Here is a 16,556-nt window from a genome sequence, read left to right on the forward strand (position 1 = left end):
CTTGGAGGAAGTAATTTAGGATTATACTTCTGAAATAAATGTAGGGCAAGACTACCTGCTTTCAAGCTGATTAATGTGAGTTGCCACCAGTTTCAGTGGAACAGCTGATATTTTCTTTACTGTTCTGAAACCTTGTGTGATGGTTCTGCATTTTTTGAGATGTGCAGTTCCAGAATAACACTTAACACATTAAAGCAATTGAGAGAATGAACTCTTAAGACTGTGAAATGTTATTAATCTGTTCTCCTTTTTTAAACTGCTTGTATACAACATGAATCTATTAAACATATTGTATATCTATCTGTGCTGACTCTTGCCAGCAACTAAGCACTCACCAGCTGCTCATTCACCACTCCCTCAGCAGGATGAGAAAAACTCACCAAGATAAGGACATTTTGATTAGTGAATGAAAGGGAAGGGTGGAAACAAAGCAAAGCAACCCTAAACACAAAAACAAGTGAAGCAAAGGATCACCCTCTCACCAGCAGACTGCTGCCTTGGCAGTCTTCAAGCCACTACCTTGAAAATAGTACCTTCCAGTTTTATTGCTGTATATCATGGTACACAGTATGGCATATCCCTGTGGTGGGTTTGAGTCAGCTGTCCTGGCTAGGTTTCCCCCCAGCCTTTTGCCCAGCCCAATCCTACTTGCTGCGAGGCAGAGCTGTGTGACATCAGCTGAAATATCCATGTGTTATCAGCACTGTTTTAGTCACAAATTCAAAACACAGCACCATATGGGCTGCTAAAAAGTTAACCTGTCTCAGCCAGACCCAGTGTGGTATCTTTGCCCCTCCAGCATCTGATTAGGAGAACAGAGGCCTGTCATAGAAGCATAATTGTTAGCTGATTTTCAGATTGCATCACCCCAAATGTTTAAATGCACCTCAATATTAAATATGACTACAGAAATTCTTTATTTTTAAAAAAATAATCGTGACCATTGGTTCTTAATGAATGGGAATCCCTGCCACCCAAAAAACATTAGAACTGTCACAGGGTAAAGTCATTATGTTGACCTCAGTAGATTCTAATGCTGATCCTTAAATAAGGAGAAAGAGTTTTTACTAAGAATAAAGAGGGAGAAAAGCTTTAAATACTTAGAAATTAAAAAATAATTTCAAAAAATCTATTTAGATTATTAGCATACTTTATTCTTAAGAAATTGAAGTGCATGTTCAGGAGCAACTGTTGTAGCTGAAAATGTAACTCCTGTATCGCAGAACTGGACAAGGGCAGTGCTATGTGGGGGGAATAGTCAAGAAAGTGAGTTCAAATTCACAAAAGTATTATGTCATTTCTCTGAGATATTTTAAACAAAGAAGAAAAAATAGACAGATGTGACCTATCAGTGTTTCTACATGGTCTTCATGTTTTTGTGCATTATTTTAACATGTTTTCTTAAACTGTCTGCAATTTTAGCTGGCTTCAAAAGTAAGCCACTGTGCTAAACAGGGGAAGTTCTGGTATCACTTAACTAAGCAACAGTTTTGAGGATAAGAACACAAGGTTACCTGTGACAGTGAAATTTTGCTATGACCTTCCATTTTGCTCAGTCTGGTGGTTCATAATAAATTACAACAGCATTGTAGTAAATAATGACAGTGTCATAGGAGTATAGAAGGAAATATCATTCAGCAGAATTAAGAATTTTGTCACTTGTATGAAGAAATAAAACCATCACGGGAGAAATTAAAATGAAATCTTCACCTCTCCAATTTTTTGGTAAAATAGTAACCATTCTACAGCTGTAGTACAGCTGTACAGTTGTGCCTAGAAACTTCTCCAAGTATTAGCCAGTTGTTTAAAGTGAAAAAGAGAAAAGGAAAATTGCTACTAACTTGACTCGAGGGGCTGTTCAATGGATTTATTTGCACTCAACTGGAAATTCAGATAAAAATGACTTTTAAAATGTATAACTTTCTGTAACTGTAGTGCATGCATCTCAACACTATATTTACAGCGATCGACATGTTGGAAAAATTTTCTCCAAATCATCCTCCTTCTTAGATTATGTCAGAAAGTCTCTGAAAAAACTCGAACTGGATGATTCAAAGGTGAGTTGCTAAACAGAAACTGCATGAAATCCTTTTATCCATGTAAGTTCTTGAGCTCAGCACCATAACGCAGTGTTTTAACTGCGTTGTATTTATGTATTGCTATAGAAAGTGTATGTATTGCTATATAAGTATAAAGTACTATTTATAGAGCTGTTCTCTATTTTAATTATATTTCTATTAAATATCTGTTATTGTTTATTTAATACATTATTATTTATTTAATATTTCTATTAAGCAATATATCAAACTTGAGTTGTTTCACGTTTTTTGGAAAGTCATTTTCATGTATCATTTCTTTGGATGGTTTTGTTTTTCTAATGTCTTTATAGAAAACAATTGTCTTTTGTGTGTGATGCTCGTGATCAGAATTATGAAGGCCTTTCTGGTATTTTTGAAGATACTCCTAAAAATCCCCTGTGAAGCAAATTGAAATGTTCTAAATGCTCTGTTTTATACATGCGGTCACTTAGAGATAACTAAAGCCTTTTAGATGCTACGTGAAACAGGTATCAAGAGTTTCAAGAGTTTCTTCTCTGAGCTGATAATGTGCATCCTGATAAAAGCAACTCTTGCACCCTTGTAGACCCAGCTAATATACTGTACTATACAAAGGTGTTTTTTCATCTGTACTTATTTTTAAAATGAAAGCAATGGGAGAAAAAATTAAGAATAAAATATATAGGAAAAACTTTGACACCTTTAAATTTTCAATTCCGTGGCAGTATTATCTTGATTCCCTTGGACACCTTTTGAAAGAGAAAAGCATAGCATCATAGTGCATAACACCAATAATTCCATCCATGCAGTGTGCTTCTTATACAGTTTGGTTCCCAAAGTATTTCCTATTGATTTTAGCCTTTGGACAGTCTCCTTAAGCAGCCTTTGAAGATCTTCTCAGGTACTGCCTCTGCATGTGGAAAAGCCTGATACTTCTTTTTTTTTTTTTCCTGTGAATTAATGAGTGTTAAGGAGAGACAATAACCTTTTAAAATAACTTTCCCAGGTAGAGAAAAAGAAGTAAGCACCAAACTGAGATTTAAACTTGAGAGATCTTTGGCAGTTTCTTTACGTTCTCGAGTGCCTTGTGTTATATCTTTACAGTACAACTGCTAAGTTGGTCAACAGATGGCAACCTAGCATTAAGCATGGAATATGGCTGTGTGAATGGAAAATCCTGGCTGCAGTGTAAGAATAAGCTGTGCAGCGGATACACTAGAAAGTGTTTTGCAGAATATTAAAAAAATAATAATATTAGTAAAAATCAAAGGAAAATAGATGTTGAAAGCATGTAAAATACTTAGGTTGAATGTTGTAATAGTTTTTGGCAAATCAGTACTTAGTATCCAAAGTCAAAATGAGTAATCGATTACAATTTACAGACGCATTAAACCATGGACTAGGATAAAAATGTGAAACAAATAGACAGCTAAAAGGCCAAATAATAGCAGTTGATGGTGGAATCTTGCTTACAGCTTTAAGAAAAGTACCTCTGAGACTTTGTTTTAGAAGGGTTATTTATTTTAAAGGATTATTATTTTGAAGGATTCTTAGATTAAAAGGATTCAGTTCTGTTTGCTCATTGAGTTACCTGTTTGCTTTTCTATATAAATAGATGCTAACATCATATACTTGCACTGGTTTAAAGTAACTGCTGGCGTCTTCCTTATCGTGTGTGCAGTCACCCAAAAGCAGCAGTGGATTGTTTGTGTTACAGCCAGTTTAATGAATTATTGATTAAATTCTGCTGGTAAAGAGTTATACATTCTTTTCTTTAAAACTAGTGAGCATGGAAACTTCATGATAACGTGCCTGATTTTAGAAGTGCTGCCTTTTGCTAGAAAGGCTCTGGGCAAGGCTGCCCTGGGAGATGTGTATCTCAGCACCACTTCAAGCTGCAGGCTCGTGTGGGAGCTGAAGATCTCATTCAAGTAAATGCTCATTTTTGCTCATGTTTCTCTTCATTTTTATGTGCAGCTGGCTGCACATTGACAACTGAGTTTTATGCTGATCTAAATAATATTATTTTTCATTTCCCAGCTATATTCAAATCTGCAGCAGTATAAAAACAGTGCTATTTTGATGGTAGGGTGAGGAAAGTTGTTACTGCTCCCTCAATGGCGGCTCCAACATTTCAGTTTTCATGGTGGAGTCAGCACTATATCTACACAGTAATGGAGAATGTGCTAAATTCCTCTCTTCAGAAAAAAAATTCTTACATAGCTAAAAATGTGATGAATGCTACGCACTTGCTCTCTCAGACAACAAATCAAAGAGTAATTTATGCAGAATTTGTTTTTTAGTTCTGATTTTAAAAATGAACAAAAGAGCAGCTGCACTGCATAGACCAAACGTCTGCTCTGTCTCTGATGGAGGCCAAAACCTGGTGCCTGAGGAAAAGTGCAAGTATATAGTAAGCTTAAGTGGATAGTACTACCACCATAACCAAAAATGTGCCTGTCAAAGGAGGCAATCATTGTCTTCATTTATCAATATCTTTCAATAATTTTCAAAAAGCAGCTAAGTAAAGCTTGGTGAAATCTGAAGTGTTTCTTGCTTTCTCAGTTCTGGATAAATAGAGAGAGTGAGGGCAACTGCCTAAAACACCCAAATTACCTCAGCGCTCACTCATGTGAGCATGTGCCTTTTGCTAAATGAGGACTCACATGAGCTCTCAGGTATTCAGGTACTTCAGCCCCACAGTTCATCACTAGAACATCTATTTCATATGTGAAATATATGGGAGAATATATGATGAGAATTGAGAACCAAAGCCTTTATGAAAAGATTGTCATGGAACTGTAGAATCATAGAATGGCCTGGGTTGAAAAGGACCATAATGATATGTAGTTTCAACCCCCCCCTGCCATATGCAGGGCCACCATCCACCAGATAAGGCTGCCCAGAGCCACATCCAGCCTGGCTTTGAATGCCTCCAGGGATGGGGCATCCACGACCTCCCTGGGCAACCTGTTCCAGTATGTCACACCCTCTGTATGAAAAACTTCCTCCTAATATCTAACCTAAACCTCCCCCGTCTCAGTTTAAAACCATTCCCCCTTGTCCTATCACTATCCACCCTCGTAAACAGCCATTCCCCCTCCTGTTAGACTCTCCCTTCAAGTACTGGAAGACCGCAATAAGGTCTCCCCAGAACCTTCTCTTCTCTAAGCTAAACAAGCCCTGTTCCATCAACCTTTCCTCACAGAAAAGGTGCTCCAGCCCTCTGATCATCGTCAGTCAGGACTGAGCGAGAGTGAGACAGAATAGTAATGTATTTATTTATTTGTTTACCCTACAAAAAGTAGCATTTACCAGTCACTCATTCATTGTTACAAATTACCCTTCAGGGACTGAAGTTTCCTATTACTTTAGCCAAAATAATTTCCACTGTAGTGTTTCTTTTCAGTAGAAGAGCCTGTCAATTCCAGATTGCACACTGAGATGTAAATGAACTCTTCCTGCTGTTTGTTTGAAGTCCATTCTTTTCAGTAGTAAAGCTGGGGCATGCACCCAGAACTGTCGAATGTCTGACAAAATATTCTCATTTCATGAGGGCAGAGAGGGGTCTTTAGTGTGAGCTTGATGCTTCACAGGTATAGTTATATTGCTTCTAGATTCAGAACTAATGGAATTGCTTTGTGGGCCATGGATCCCTGCGCAGGGCTTCAGTGATAGGCATGGATACACACAGAGGCAGTATTTTATTCCAGGTTGTTTTTCTCCTTCTGTTCCCATACACTCCATACTGTACAGACAAAGCATTCAGTGTCACTTAGAAGTGGGATAAATTCTATCACGTTTCTTCTCCCTTTTATTCCCTTTTTGCCTAGTTGCTCCTTCCTCTTGCTGCATCTCTTCAGCACAGTGTGTTTCCTCTGTTTGTGGCCTTCTTGCAGATAGATTTAAGTGTTCTTAAATTGCTCAGTGTCCTGTTCCTATTGGGATAAATCAGGCAAAAGGTTGTTCACAAGGTGATGAAAGGTTATGGGCTTACCAGGTTAAGGCTGGGAGACTCAGGGACCTGCACTCTAGCCAGGATGACAACTGTTCTGTTAAGTTTAGGAGTTGACTCAATGTTCCTCATAGGTCTCTTCCAACTTGGGATGCTCTGTGATTCTGTGATTCCAAGTGGGAACCTCAGCGGGTTGAGCTGCTCAGCAAGCAAGCTGGCCAGGATTTGTTTCAGGACAGAATGTAATGCCACATCTGATTGCAGAAAGACATAGAAGGTTAGGAGCACTCCTGACACATCCTCAAAGAAAAGCTATTAGTCACTGTGATTTCATCTCCTGCGGTACTTACACTGCTAGTCCTAGGGGCTAATAAGGTGGTTATTTTGTCCTAATCAAAATATTTCACAAATCACTTAACCCTTTGAGATGCAGACATATGCTGGGGAGGTAGAGTAGAAGTTTTGAAGGTAGGGTCACCTTAAGCTTCCTCAAACAAAGAGAAGTTTATTTGCCAGTCAGTGTGTGTGTTGTGTCAGATTCCTTTGGTTTTGTTTAACTGAGCTTCCAGGTCTCCTGTCATTGGTGTGTTTAAGTTCTGAACTACCTGGTAGCTGCACACAACCTGAATTTGCTTCCTGCTGAAAAAGTCATTTTTTGGTGAACAAGCAGAGATAAGAATCTGCAATGGCGTACAGATGGTTAATGCACACTTTCTACCATCCCTGTTTGCTATAAACCTGACCAGACTTCTTAAAAACAGCTGCCACACATTTGTCTTTTTGTGGCCCTATGCTTCAGATAAGGCATCTCTCAAAGATGTACAGCTGTCAGGTCTGAACTGCTGGATCAGCAAAGGGCACTGGACCCATCCGTGAGGTGTTGCACCCATCACAGTAGCAGTGAAATTAATAACACAGTAACAAAAACTCGTGTCCTGTAAAAAGCTCGTTTGTCATCTTACATGATTTAAACAGCTTTGATATTTGATATATTATGTCTAGCAATGTTAGAAATTTTGAAGTCTTCATTTAGCTGTGTAGCTAAACATGGGTATAAGTAATATCCTCCTGCATATTTTGCAAAGGTTATGTATTTAAAGTATATTTAATTAAATGTATTAGTGCTTTCTTTTGCTACAATAACCGATACTTTTTGGTGTATTTATAATTAATAATTGATAAATGATTATATATAATTTTCTCTTATTTTTCTGAAGGTTTTCTCAATTTATTATATATCATTAAATAATGAAATAATCCTTTTCATACAGTAGTTTCGCATGCATTTTTTAATATCAAAAATAAATCCAAAGAGATCTGAAATACAGTGGCCTTCCTAGTTCAGGTCTTCCAGAATTCCTAGACGACTTACGTTTTGATGCATTGACTTTATAGTTTTGCAAACTCTGTAGTTTCTAATTTTGAATAATAAAACTTATGAGCGAACACTGAAGATAGAATTTGTATGAAATTATACTAATTATTTAGTTTGATAATTAGTTGTTTGTTTGTTTGTTTTTGTTGGAAAAACTTTATTTTCTAATGGCTTTGGGCACATATTTGATGTGTGTTTCATATGGCTGCATTGTGTTTTAAAGAAATAGAAAAAGAAAACCAATACTTTTTAAGAGAACTACCAGTAACTATTTGGCTTTCATTTTGTTGAAGTAAACACCTTATAGTTATGTTGTTCTGTACTTATACGTAAAGCCTGGAACTAAATAGCTGAGCCGAGTTATCTCTCAGTAATATATGAAGTAACAAAGAAAGTCAAAAGTCTGAGTTTTATAAGACTAATAAGAAAGCTTATTCTATTGATTTTATTTTTTTTTTAATAAACTGAGGATATGTTAATTTTAAAAATAACTAGTTTTGCACAAGGAGCATAGATGTACTTTTATTCCAAGTTTCATGTAATTTATCACTGTTTCAGAAGTGTGGTTTTAACGTATGTTTCCTTTTTATAATTGCTCAGATGGCAAAGTGAACATGGATTAAGGAGATGTCTTCTCTTATGAGCCAGTTATTCATGTTAGCTAAATCTATATTTAATATACTGGGTTCACTCCTGAATACATTTTCAGCAGACATAACTTATGCTCTGCTTGCTTGCATGTATTTACATGATAAGAGTATTCTTTCTAAAATGAATACAAAAACAGATCCAATTTGCTGTCTTCGGATTCCTGTAGTAATAGATGGAAGCAAGGCCTAAAGCCAAGAACATAAAGATGGGACTGTCAGAGACTCCTCTGAGGAGAAATAGATGTCCCAAACACAGAAGTGCATTGTGAAAATGCTGCAGTAAATATACCTTGCAGATAGCTTCACAGTGCATGACTAACAAGATGTTCTGAAGCACCTCTGGAGTTTCTTGGGATCCACCCCTAACATGAATTTTTCCCCTTTCCAGACCAGACCAGGGGCTATCTCACAAGCCTTTACAAGCTTTGTGGTCACCTCTGAGAAACATGCAGGTAGAAAGCCTGTTCCCCCATGTTTGTTCTCAGTCCAGTCTGTGTCATGAGCTGTCCTGGATTTAGTCCCTTACCATGTCCTGTTCATGTCATAGTGAGTAGGTTTTGAGGATGTTCCTTCTCCATTACACACCTGTGCTACTCATGCAATGCTATTTGCACAGTATCATGAGTTTTGTCCTACATCATCTGTGTTTCAGATCTGAATCTTCCAATTCATTAAACTTGAACACAACTGCATTAAAAACATACTGTGCAGAATGCTGTAAACCATATAACTAAGAGCCACTGTGCTCATTACATGTTACTGCTGAACAACATTTCAAATAGGTCAGCAGGTGAGCCCAGGGCAGGATGAAAAGCCTCTGTCCTTTTGGAGCTTGTGAGGATAACTTGCTTCACAGTATTTGGAAAGCTAACCTTCTTAAAAACAATATATTTGAAAGTTCCATCCTTCCAAGAAAATGCTTATTAATGTTTCCAGTTATGTGAGAACATTTTAGTGTAAGAGAGTGAACTTTAGTCCATCCACCTTTAATATTTATCTATTCAAATTTTGCTAAAGTTGCTTTTGATATGAATTTCTGATTCATGTTACAAGATTTTGACCAAAGAAGGATGAGCCTCCCCCACAGGATTAGCTGAGTTTCTGAACTAAATTCAACACCAATATGAACTCTTTAGCTGAAGAGATATCCTAAATTCAAATGGCTGAACATATTATTCATTTCCCATATGTAATGTTACTCAGTTTCCAAAACTTGTCATATAGAAACTTTCTAAGAGTCTTAACTACAGAATAACTGCTTGCAAATGCAGACGTTTTTAGTGTGGTATGCTATTTGAGATGCCAGAGAGCTTAGCCAGTTCTGTTTTCAAGTAGATTGCTTAAAAGAATGCCACTGAAAACTCTTCTGAGAACTCGGTGGTTGTATGGGAGCATTTCTTTATTTCTTCATTTGTCTGCTAACTTGCATTGAAAGAAGCTACTTTCTTGGAAGTCAAATATTATGAAAGTAGGCCACACAGCTGCTACTGCGAAAAGCATGTGCCTGGTTCTTTTGGTGTGATAAAACACATAAGAATGCCTTCTCCATTTTTTTTTTACATTTGTTAGTGTCCTCTGAAAACATCTTTCTGCTGTGTTCTGATATAAAGTTAATAAATGCCCACCTTGATTTGGTAGGAGAGAACATTATTGGTATTAATAAAATGCAGTTAGCAAATGGAAGCTTTTCTGCTTAGAAATTAGAGGAAGAATCGTATTGGATCACTTAATTTTACTGTAATTTTTAAATTGCTTAAGAGCCACATAATTAGACTTGGGGAACTGTCAGTAGTGGAACTGAATTAAACAATAAGACGTGAACAAACTTGTACATATGTAACACTGCTTGGAAGGAAAAAGAATTTTGCTGAAATCAGAAAAATGTCTAATCCCAGCACTTTCAGTGATGAGGTATTTAGATGAAAGTGAACACCTCAAACTTTAAAATACTGTTGTTATTTAATGAAGGCTCAAGTAACACTTGTATTACAGTGTATAAAATATACCCTGCATATATAAGCTGCATAATACTGTTTTCTAGTGTAATTGCTTTTCAAAAAGGCAAAATACTATCCCAATTATGGTAGCATAGCTTTTCAGTCTGACAGCAATTTCAAGCAGTGTGACTGTTGTGTTAACCCAGCAGGCAACACAGCGCCATGCTCACTACCTCACAGTGGGTGCAATAGGGAACTGGGTGCTGAGATAATTTTAATAGGACAGAAAAGAAAGGGAAAATAATAATAATGATGATACAAGAATATACAAAACAAGTGATGTGCAACACAATTGCTCACCACCTGCTGACCCATGCCCAGTCAGTCCCTTGAGCAGCAGCTCCCCCCTACATCCAACTCCCTCAGTTTTATCATTCAGCATGATGCCATATGGTATGGGATGTCCCTTTGGCCTGTTGGGGCCAGCTGTCCTGGTTTTGTCTCCTCCCAGTTTCTTGTGCTCTGCCAGCTCCTCGCTGGTAGGGCAGGACAAGAAGCTGAAATGTCCTTGGCTCCATAAGCACTGCTCAGCAACAGCTAAGACATCAGTGTGCTATCAACATTACGCTCATAATAAATGCCAAACACAGCACAATCCCAGCTATGTGGAATAAAATTAACACTATCCCAGCTGAAACCAGGACTGGGACTTTTACTTCGATTAGAGTTATAATATAGATTGCATTTCAAATGAATTTCTAAATAAACATAAGTTTCTCAGTAATTAAATTATCTGAGAAAAGATGTATTTTTTTAACGGCCTTAGTCATGAGAAAATTATTAAAAATGGCTGTGTAGGATGGTCTCCCAAGCATTTTGTACTGAGGCTGCTCTGCTGAAGGGTTCTTTTTACTTTCTGGTACTCTTGCTGGTGTTCATGATAGTGTTGGTGCAAGAGAGATGACACATGAATGTGCAGTCAGATCAGGGGAAAGGAGTTTCTTAGGTCAGCAAAGAGAAACACACCTGTTTAACCTGACAGTGGGACAGGATCTGTAGGATCTGTATCTCCTTTGAAGAGGGTGTGCAGACAGGAAAAGAATTCCTTCAGTTCAGTCAAAATATTCTTAGCCTGGGGAAAGACACAGCTCTGAGAAAAGACACTCTGGAGAAATACCAAGTGTGGTATTCTTCATTTTCACCCCCATCTTGTGCCCATCTGCTTTCTTTTCAGCGTGCGCTATATCAGCACATTGTGCGAATGCTGTATAGCACTGTGCTTGGGCGTGCGGCACCTCATCTGCTCTTGAGGGTTTGCTGAGAGCCTCACAGTGCTGAAGCTTGAAGATAAGTCCACTGTAGGGCTCAGTACCACCCTCCAGTATGTGGAGGTATTATGACATGGACAGTGGGAACCTGGCTGCCCTCTAATCTCTGTTTGTTGTTTTGGCTGTTTCATCCACCACAGCAGCCCACAAAGAGATGTTAGATTACTTTGAAAGAAAGGATGTGCCACAATCATAGTGCACAAAGAAGCACTTTTGTTTGCAGTTTGGTAAAGATCAGCAGCTAAATCAGTAAAGTATACTTATCAAAAGCTCTATGCATTGAACCTTACTGGAATATCAGTAACATAAGCTATATCTTTGAGTGCAGAATTAATACTAAGACAAGGGCATGATACATGTATTTAGGTTCCTTCACGCATTTTGACTCATGCTGTGAGTTCACATTAACAGCATCATAATGTAGGCAAAATACTTCTTTGCGTGTATATAAAATTTCTTATACATTTACAAATCTGTGGCAACTGTGTACAGAGAACAATTGTACTCACAATTCCGGTTGGCTAAATGGGGCTATCTTTGCAAGTGTAAGTCCAATTCTGTCCAGAAAATGCAAACAATAATTTACTGTTCTTCACTTCAGAAGAACAGCTGAAGAATGTGTTTGGTGCCCTTGAAGTACTGAAGCCAGGTGGCAAACTGTTGTGGTTTCCAACAAAGACAGCATAATCTGGGTTTTGGTCTTCCTCCAATAAATCGACCACGTAGCTTGGGACCACTTAACCTTTTTATGCCCTTTTCTGTCAACAGTTTTCCATGGACACTGTCTCTCTTTCAGCTGGCCTGTTGTATTCAAACCAAACTTTTGATTGATGTGCAGTTTGGAATATTACCTAATCTGTCTGTGACAGCAGGATGCGTTCTGTCAGTGTGCTGAGCGAGGAGGGAGTGCAAAAGTGTTTGGGTTCAGTACACAAGTATGGCTACATCCAGGAGACATTTCTGACCCAAGTTTTTATTTGCAAAACATTTCATGGTTTGTTTTGCTTTAATTGAAGTGATTCATGTTGAAGATTCATGGAGACCAGAAAGGACGCAATAGCAGAAAGGTTTCATGTTCATATTTTTACAAATACAGATCTCTGTATTTTAATACCAAAGAGCCTGTAATTTCAAAAATCCATTATACTAAAACCCTTTTAATTCTCAGTTGAAATGGAAAGCTTATAGGGCAGAGTTCAAATAAACTATTTTGTTTATCTCATGACTGATGTATTTTAGTTGCTTTGGCTCTTTATAGAGGGGAAAAAAAGAAACCAAAACAACAACAGCAAACTTTAGATATTTGCACAGCTTTACTGAAAATGAAATAACCAGCAAGGCTGAAAAAGTCAGTGCATTAGTACCTCCAGGTCAGCTTTTTGACCTTGCTGCTGTAGTTTGGAAAAAGTATTTTCTAAATTAAAAAATATACATGTATAACTCAAAGGCTATAAAAGTGCTTCAGAGTGAGATGATGGAAACAGACAACCTACCCAGTTTTGAATTAACTTCATAGAAAAATTGTTCAAGTTTTTGTTTGTGTGTTTGTTTTTTTACTCCAGTGCAAGCTCATGCATTCTTATCCAACCTGCCATAGATACACAGAACAACCTTCCTTTTCTGTTGGTGAGAGCCTTGCAAAATCTGTTATTATGCCCACCCTAATTTTATCTCTTCTTTAACCTTATCATCTTCAGTTCTCTGAATCTTTCTTCACAGGTCATATTTTCTAGGTTTCTGATCTCTTTTCAGAAGGGTATAGAGCTCTTTCTTCAGATAGCTCATGCTTTGAAATCTGGTGCCCCAAATGGATACAGCATTCCAACTCAAGCTTTACCGCTGCCAAGCAGAGTCGAAAGATGATTTCCTGCTCTTTGCAAGCTGTTCTGCCATACACGTTGCAGTATGGTGATTGCTTTTTTGTGCAGAAGCACAACTGTGATTCTTGCTCAGCTTGTGATCTGCTGCATCTCCCAGGTTGCCATGTGGTGTTTCCCATCAGGAACAGCTGACTAGTTCTGACTGAATGTAGTCCCTCCTGCTTTTCTATACAGCATTTCAAACTCCTTTTACAAGCAATGGTCTCATTTCCGAAAATTATTTAAAGTTTTAGCAATGCTTTCCTGTTGCACATATGCAGATCTAATGTGGTTTCTGTTCTATCATTTGAGTTCTTAATGAAAACAATTTCCATTTTGTAATGGACCTCCATTCAGAAAGAATGTTCAGTTGTTTAGAGACTCATTAACAGCAGCTCTCTGGTTATGGTTTTTCAAACAATATTCATTCATTTCATGCTTTAATCTAAACCATGTTTCTTGGATTAGCTTTTGAAATTATTGTATGAAATGGTGTCAAAAATCTTGCTGAAGTCAAAATACATGACATTTGTTTTTCTGACATGACTTACAGAATCATAGTTTCATTAAGGTTGGAAAGATCCATAAGACCCTGTGCCTGCTCTAGACCACGTCTCTACTCTTTTCACTGTACCCTGAACACCTCCAGGGACAGTGACTCCACCACCTCCCTGGGCAGATTTTTCCAATGCCTGAATTTTTTCCTGATATGCAAGTTGAACCTCCCCTGGTGCAACTAGAAGCCATCACCTCTCGTCCTCTCGGAGAAGAGGCCAACCCCACCTCACCACAACTTTCTTTTTGTAGAGTGAATCTTCTCACCAACCTCTCAAGCAAACCAACTTGTGATTTGTTGAAGACAAACTCATTACTTACCTGCCTATCACTTCATTTTTTGTTTCTTGAGTATTTCTTCTTCTTTTTTTTTTTTTTTTTTTTTTCAATGCATTGAATTGTAACATACTACTCTAATAATGAAAGGCTCACGTCCACCAGCTGTCTGATATACCATCTTTGAGAACTTCTCAGTGACAGTTAGTGGTAGTCCTGAAGCCATTTCATTCCCTTCTTGGCTATCTTAAGATTAAGTCCATAATACATACATGACCTGAAACCTTATAATTTATGGAAATGTTCTCTAGTTTGTTCTACTGTCTTAGGCTATTAAATTTCTTTGTGACTGATCACTACAGGTGCTATCTGCTGTGCTGCAGTTGGTACAAGGGGCTGAAAGGGGAGGAGCATTTTGTTCAGCCAAGCTCTTAATCCACTCATATAAAATTCAGCTCAAAGTTACCGCATTTACAGCTATAGTGACAGTGCTGGCAGTGTTGAATCAAGTAATTGGGAAAAGAAGATAGGAATATGTAATAGTTCAAGGTGAATAGAAAAAGTTTTATTTCAGACATGGGTTACTTGTAATGGAATGATGCTAAGTATTATTTCCAGAATCTGACGGTAGGTTTTGTAATATGAAACACCATCCAGGAATCCTGACTGAAGTATGTTATTCTGACACCAGACTCCACTCTTCATCTATTTAAATAAATCTCTTGGGCCAGGGGGCACGAGGGACAAGATATATAGGAAAGGAAATGAGAATGTTATCTCCACTTTGCCGAATAATACGCATTTAAAAATGGCTAGAACTCTCTGAATAATGAATATATCTCTCTATTTCATGCCAGTGCAAAAGACTGTCTGTAGAACAGTAATTGCAAATGAGAACTGAGAAATTGTTATTGGAAAATTATTACAGACCTTGGTAAATTGCTAATTTAAAACAAAACAAAAAAACATAGATTTCATTTTGTAGGATGAGTTTCAATTATGAAAAACATATTTCATATTTCAAAACTAGAATGAGACTGATACTTTTTTTTTTTTTTAATTCCTTGCAGCTCCCAGACAGCTGTATAATGGATTACTATGAAAAATACAAGCACAGAATGAATGAGCTTGAAGCATTTAATATGGTAAAAGTTATAAGATTAATGCCATTACCTTGTATATATGCAGTAGTTTAGAACAAAGCCCTGTTAAGTTTTATGTGGCAGTAGACTGTCTTACATTCTGGTATGCAATCTCAAAAACAAAGCAGCTCCACTTCCAAGTTTTGGAGCGTATCTCATTCCAAAACTATATTAGGTGTCAGTAAAATAATAAAGCGAACACATGGAAGATTCTTTTTCAAGAGGGACCATTACTCTGGAAAATAAAATGTTAGTCTCCTTTTAAACCTAGAATGGTCTCCATGCAGTTATTTCATAAAAATACTTTATATTAAAATTCATTATTTCCCTCTTTAAAATTGTTCTGCCTCATATAATATCATTTTCATGTTGGACAGCGCTTCAAAACCAACTAATAATGTAGCTTTCTAGTTTTATGGCTTTCCATGTATTTTTGATCTTTAACATAATCCGTTTTGAAGATGTCCATCCTACAAGGTGGCATCTGTACAACAAAAAACTACAACAAAAACAATAAAAACCATAGAAAATGATTGACCTTTCTGTTATTATTTGGTTGAAGTGGAGCCACTGGGAAGCGTATTGGCTCCCTTTCCCAAAATCATAATAGATTCTAATCTTTCTTTCAGCTAAAGGTTGTGCTAGCTCCCTGCGTAGAAGTTTTGATACTTCTGGATCGTCTTTGCTACCTCAAGGAGCAGGTATTTTTGCATTACATTTTATAGTACCTAAAGGCTACATCAGTGAAATGAGACTATGTCAGCCCATTTATTACAGTGCAGACAAAAGTCTCTGTTGTAGAATTATTTTCTCATATTTGCAAAAGTATAAGCATTCATTCCATTTAGTATAAACATATGCCCAGCAGATGTTTTTATTTTCAGCAAAGCAACAACAGTAAGGCATATGTTCATTTAATCGAATAGTAATTACAAGTCAATAAATGATAAAAAATGAATAAATTGTATATGCAACAAATCTTATTTAATATGACATAGAGATTATTAAAAGAAATATTGGAAATGCTCAACAAACGTTGTACTGTATATTTTAGAGCTTCCAAAAGATATTTTTTAGAACATATAATTCAAGAAATTTTTAAATTAGGTCCCATTACATTATTTTTATTGTTTTTTAATGAATATCTGTGATGAGAGAGGTACACTTTTTCCAACTAAATGGATCGATTGATTAATTACACTTGATAAGCAAATGCTACTGTATTTACTCGGTGATGATTTATATCACAGTGTTTCTACTAACACTAATTTTGAGCTTGACTTGATAAACTCAGAAGCATCAATCACCCTTTCTCTGCACTGGTAAACGGATTTCTGGACAAGCAACTATATGATTGGAGGATGTGGTAGCATCTTCCAGCTCCTGCTTTGGGCCATGGTGAAAATGAAATTTTAATATACA

The 16,556-nt window shown here is 37.1% G+C and overlaps 1 protein-coding gene across 5 annotated transcripts in view; it reads left to right on the forward strand.

The window, feature by feature from the left end:
• METTL25 (methyltransferase like 25) overlaps positions 1-16,556 on the forward strand; it is a 66,125-nt gene that overhangs the window by 38,793 nt on the left and 10,776 nt on the right. For 2 of the 5 annotated variants that reach the window (XM_015857441.2, XM_032443754.1), the window contains 3 exons: positions 1,964-2,057; positions 15,063-15,137; positions 15,764-15,835. In XM_015857441.2, coding sequence (XP_015712927.1) covers positions 1,964-2,057; positions 15,063-15,137; positions 15,764-15,835 — 241 coding nt within the window. Of the gene's footprint in view, positions 1-1,963; positions 2,058-15,062; positions 15,138-15,763; positions 15,836-16,556 lie in introns of those variants that run through there. The other 3 variants (XR_001553892.2, XM_032443748.1, XM_032443752.1) reach the window with 3 other exon arrangements.

Source organism: Coturnix japonica, chromosome 1 (genome assembly GCF_001577835.2).
Source record: "Coturnix japonica isolate 7356 chromosome 1, Coturnix japonica 2.1, whole genome shotgun sequence".
Classification (NCBI taxonomy): domain Eukaryota; kingdom Metazoa; phylum Chordata; class Aves; order Galliformes; family Phasianidae; genus Coturnix; species Coturnix japonica.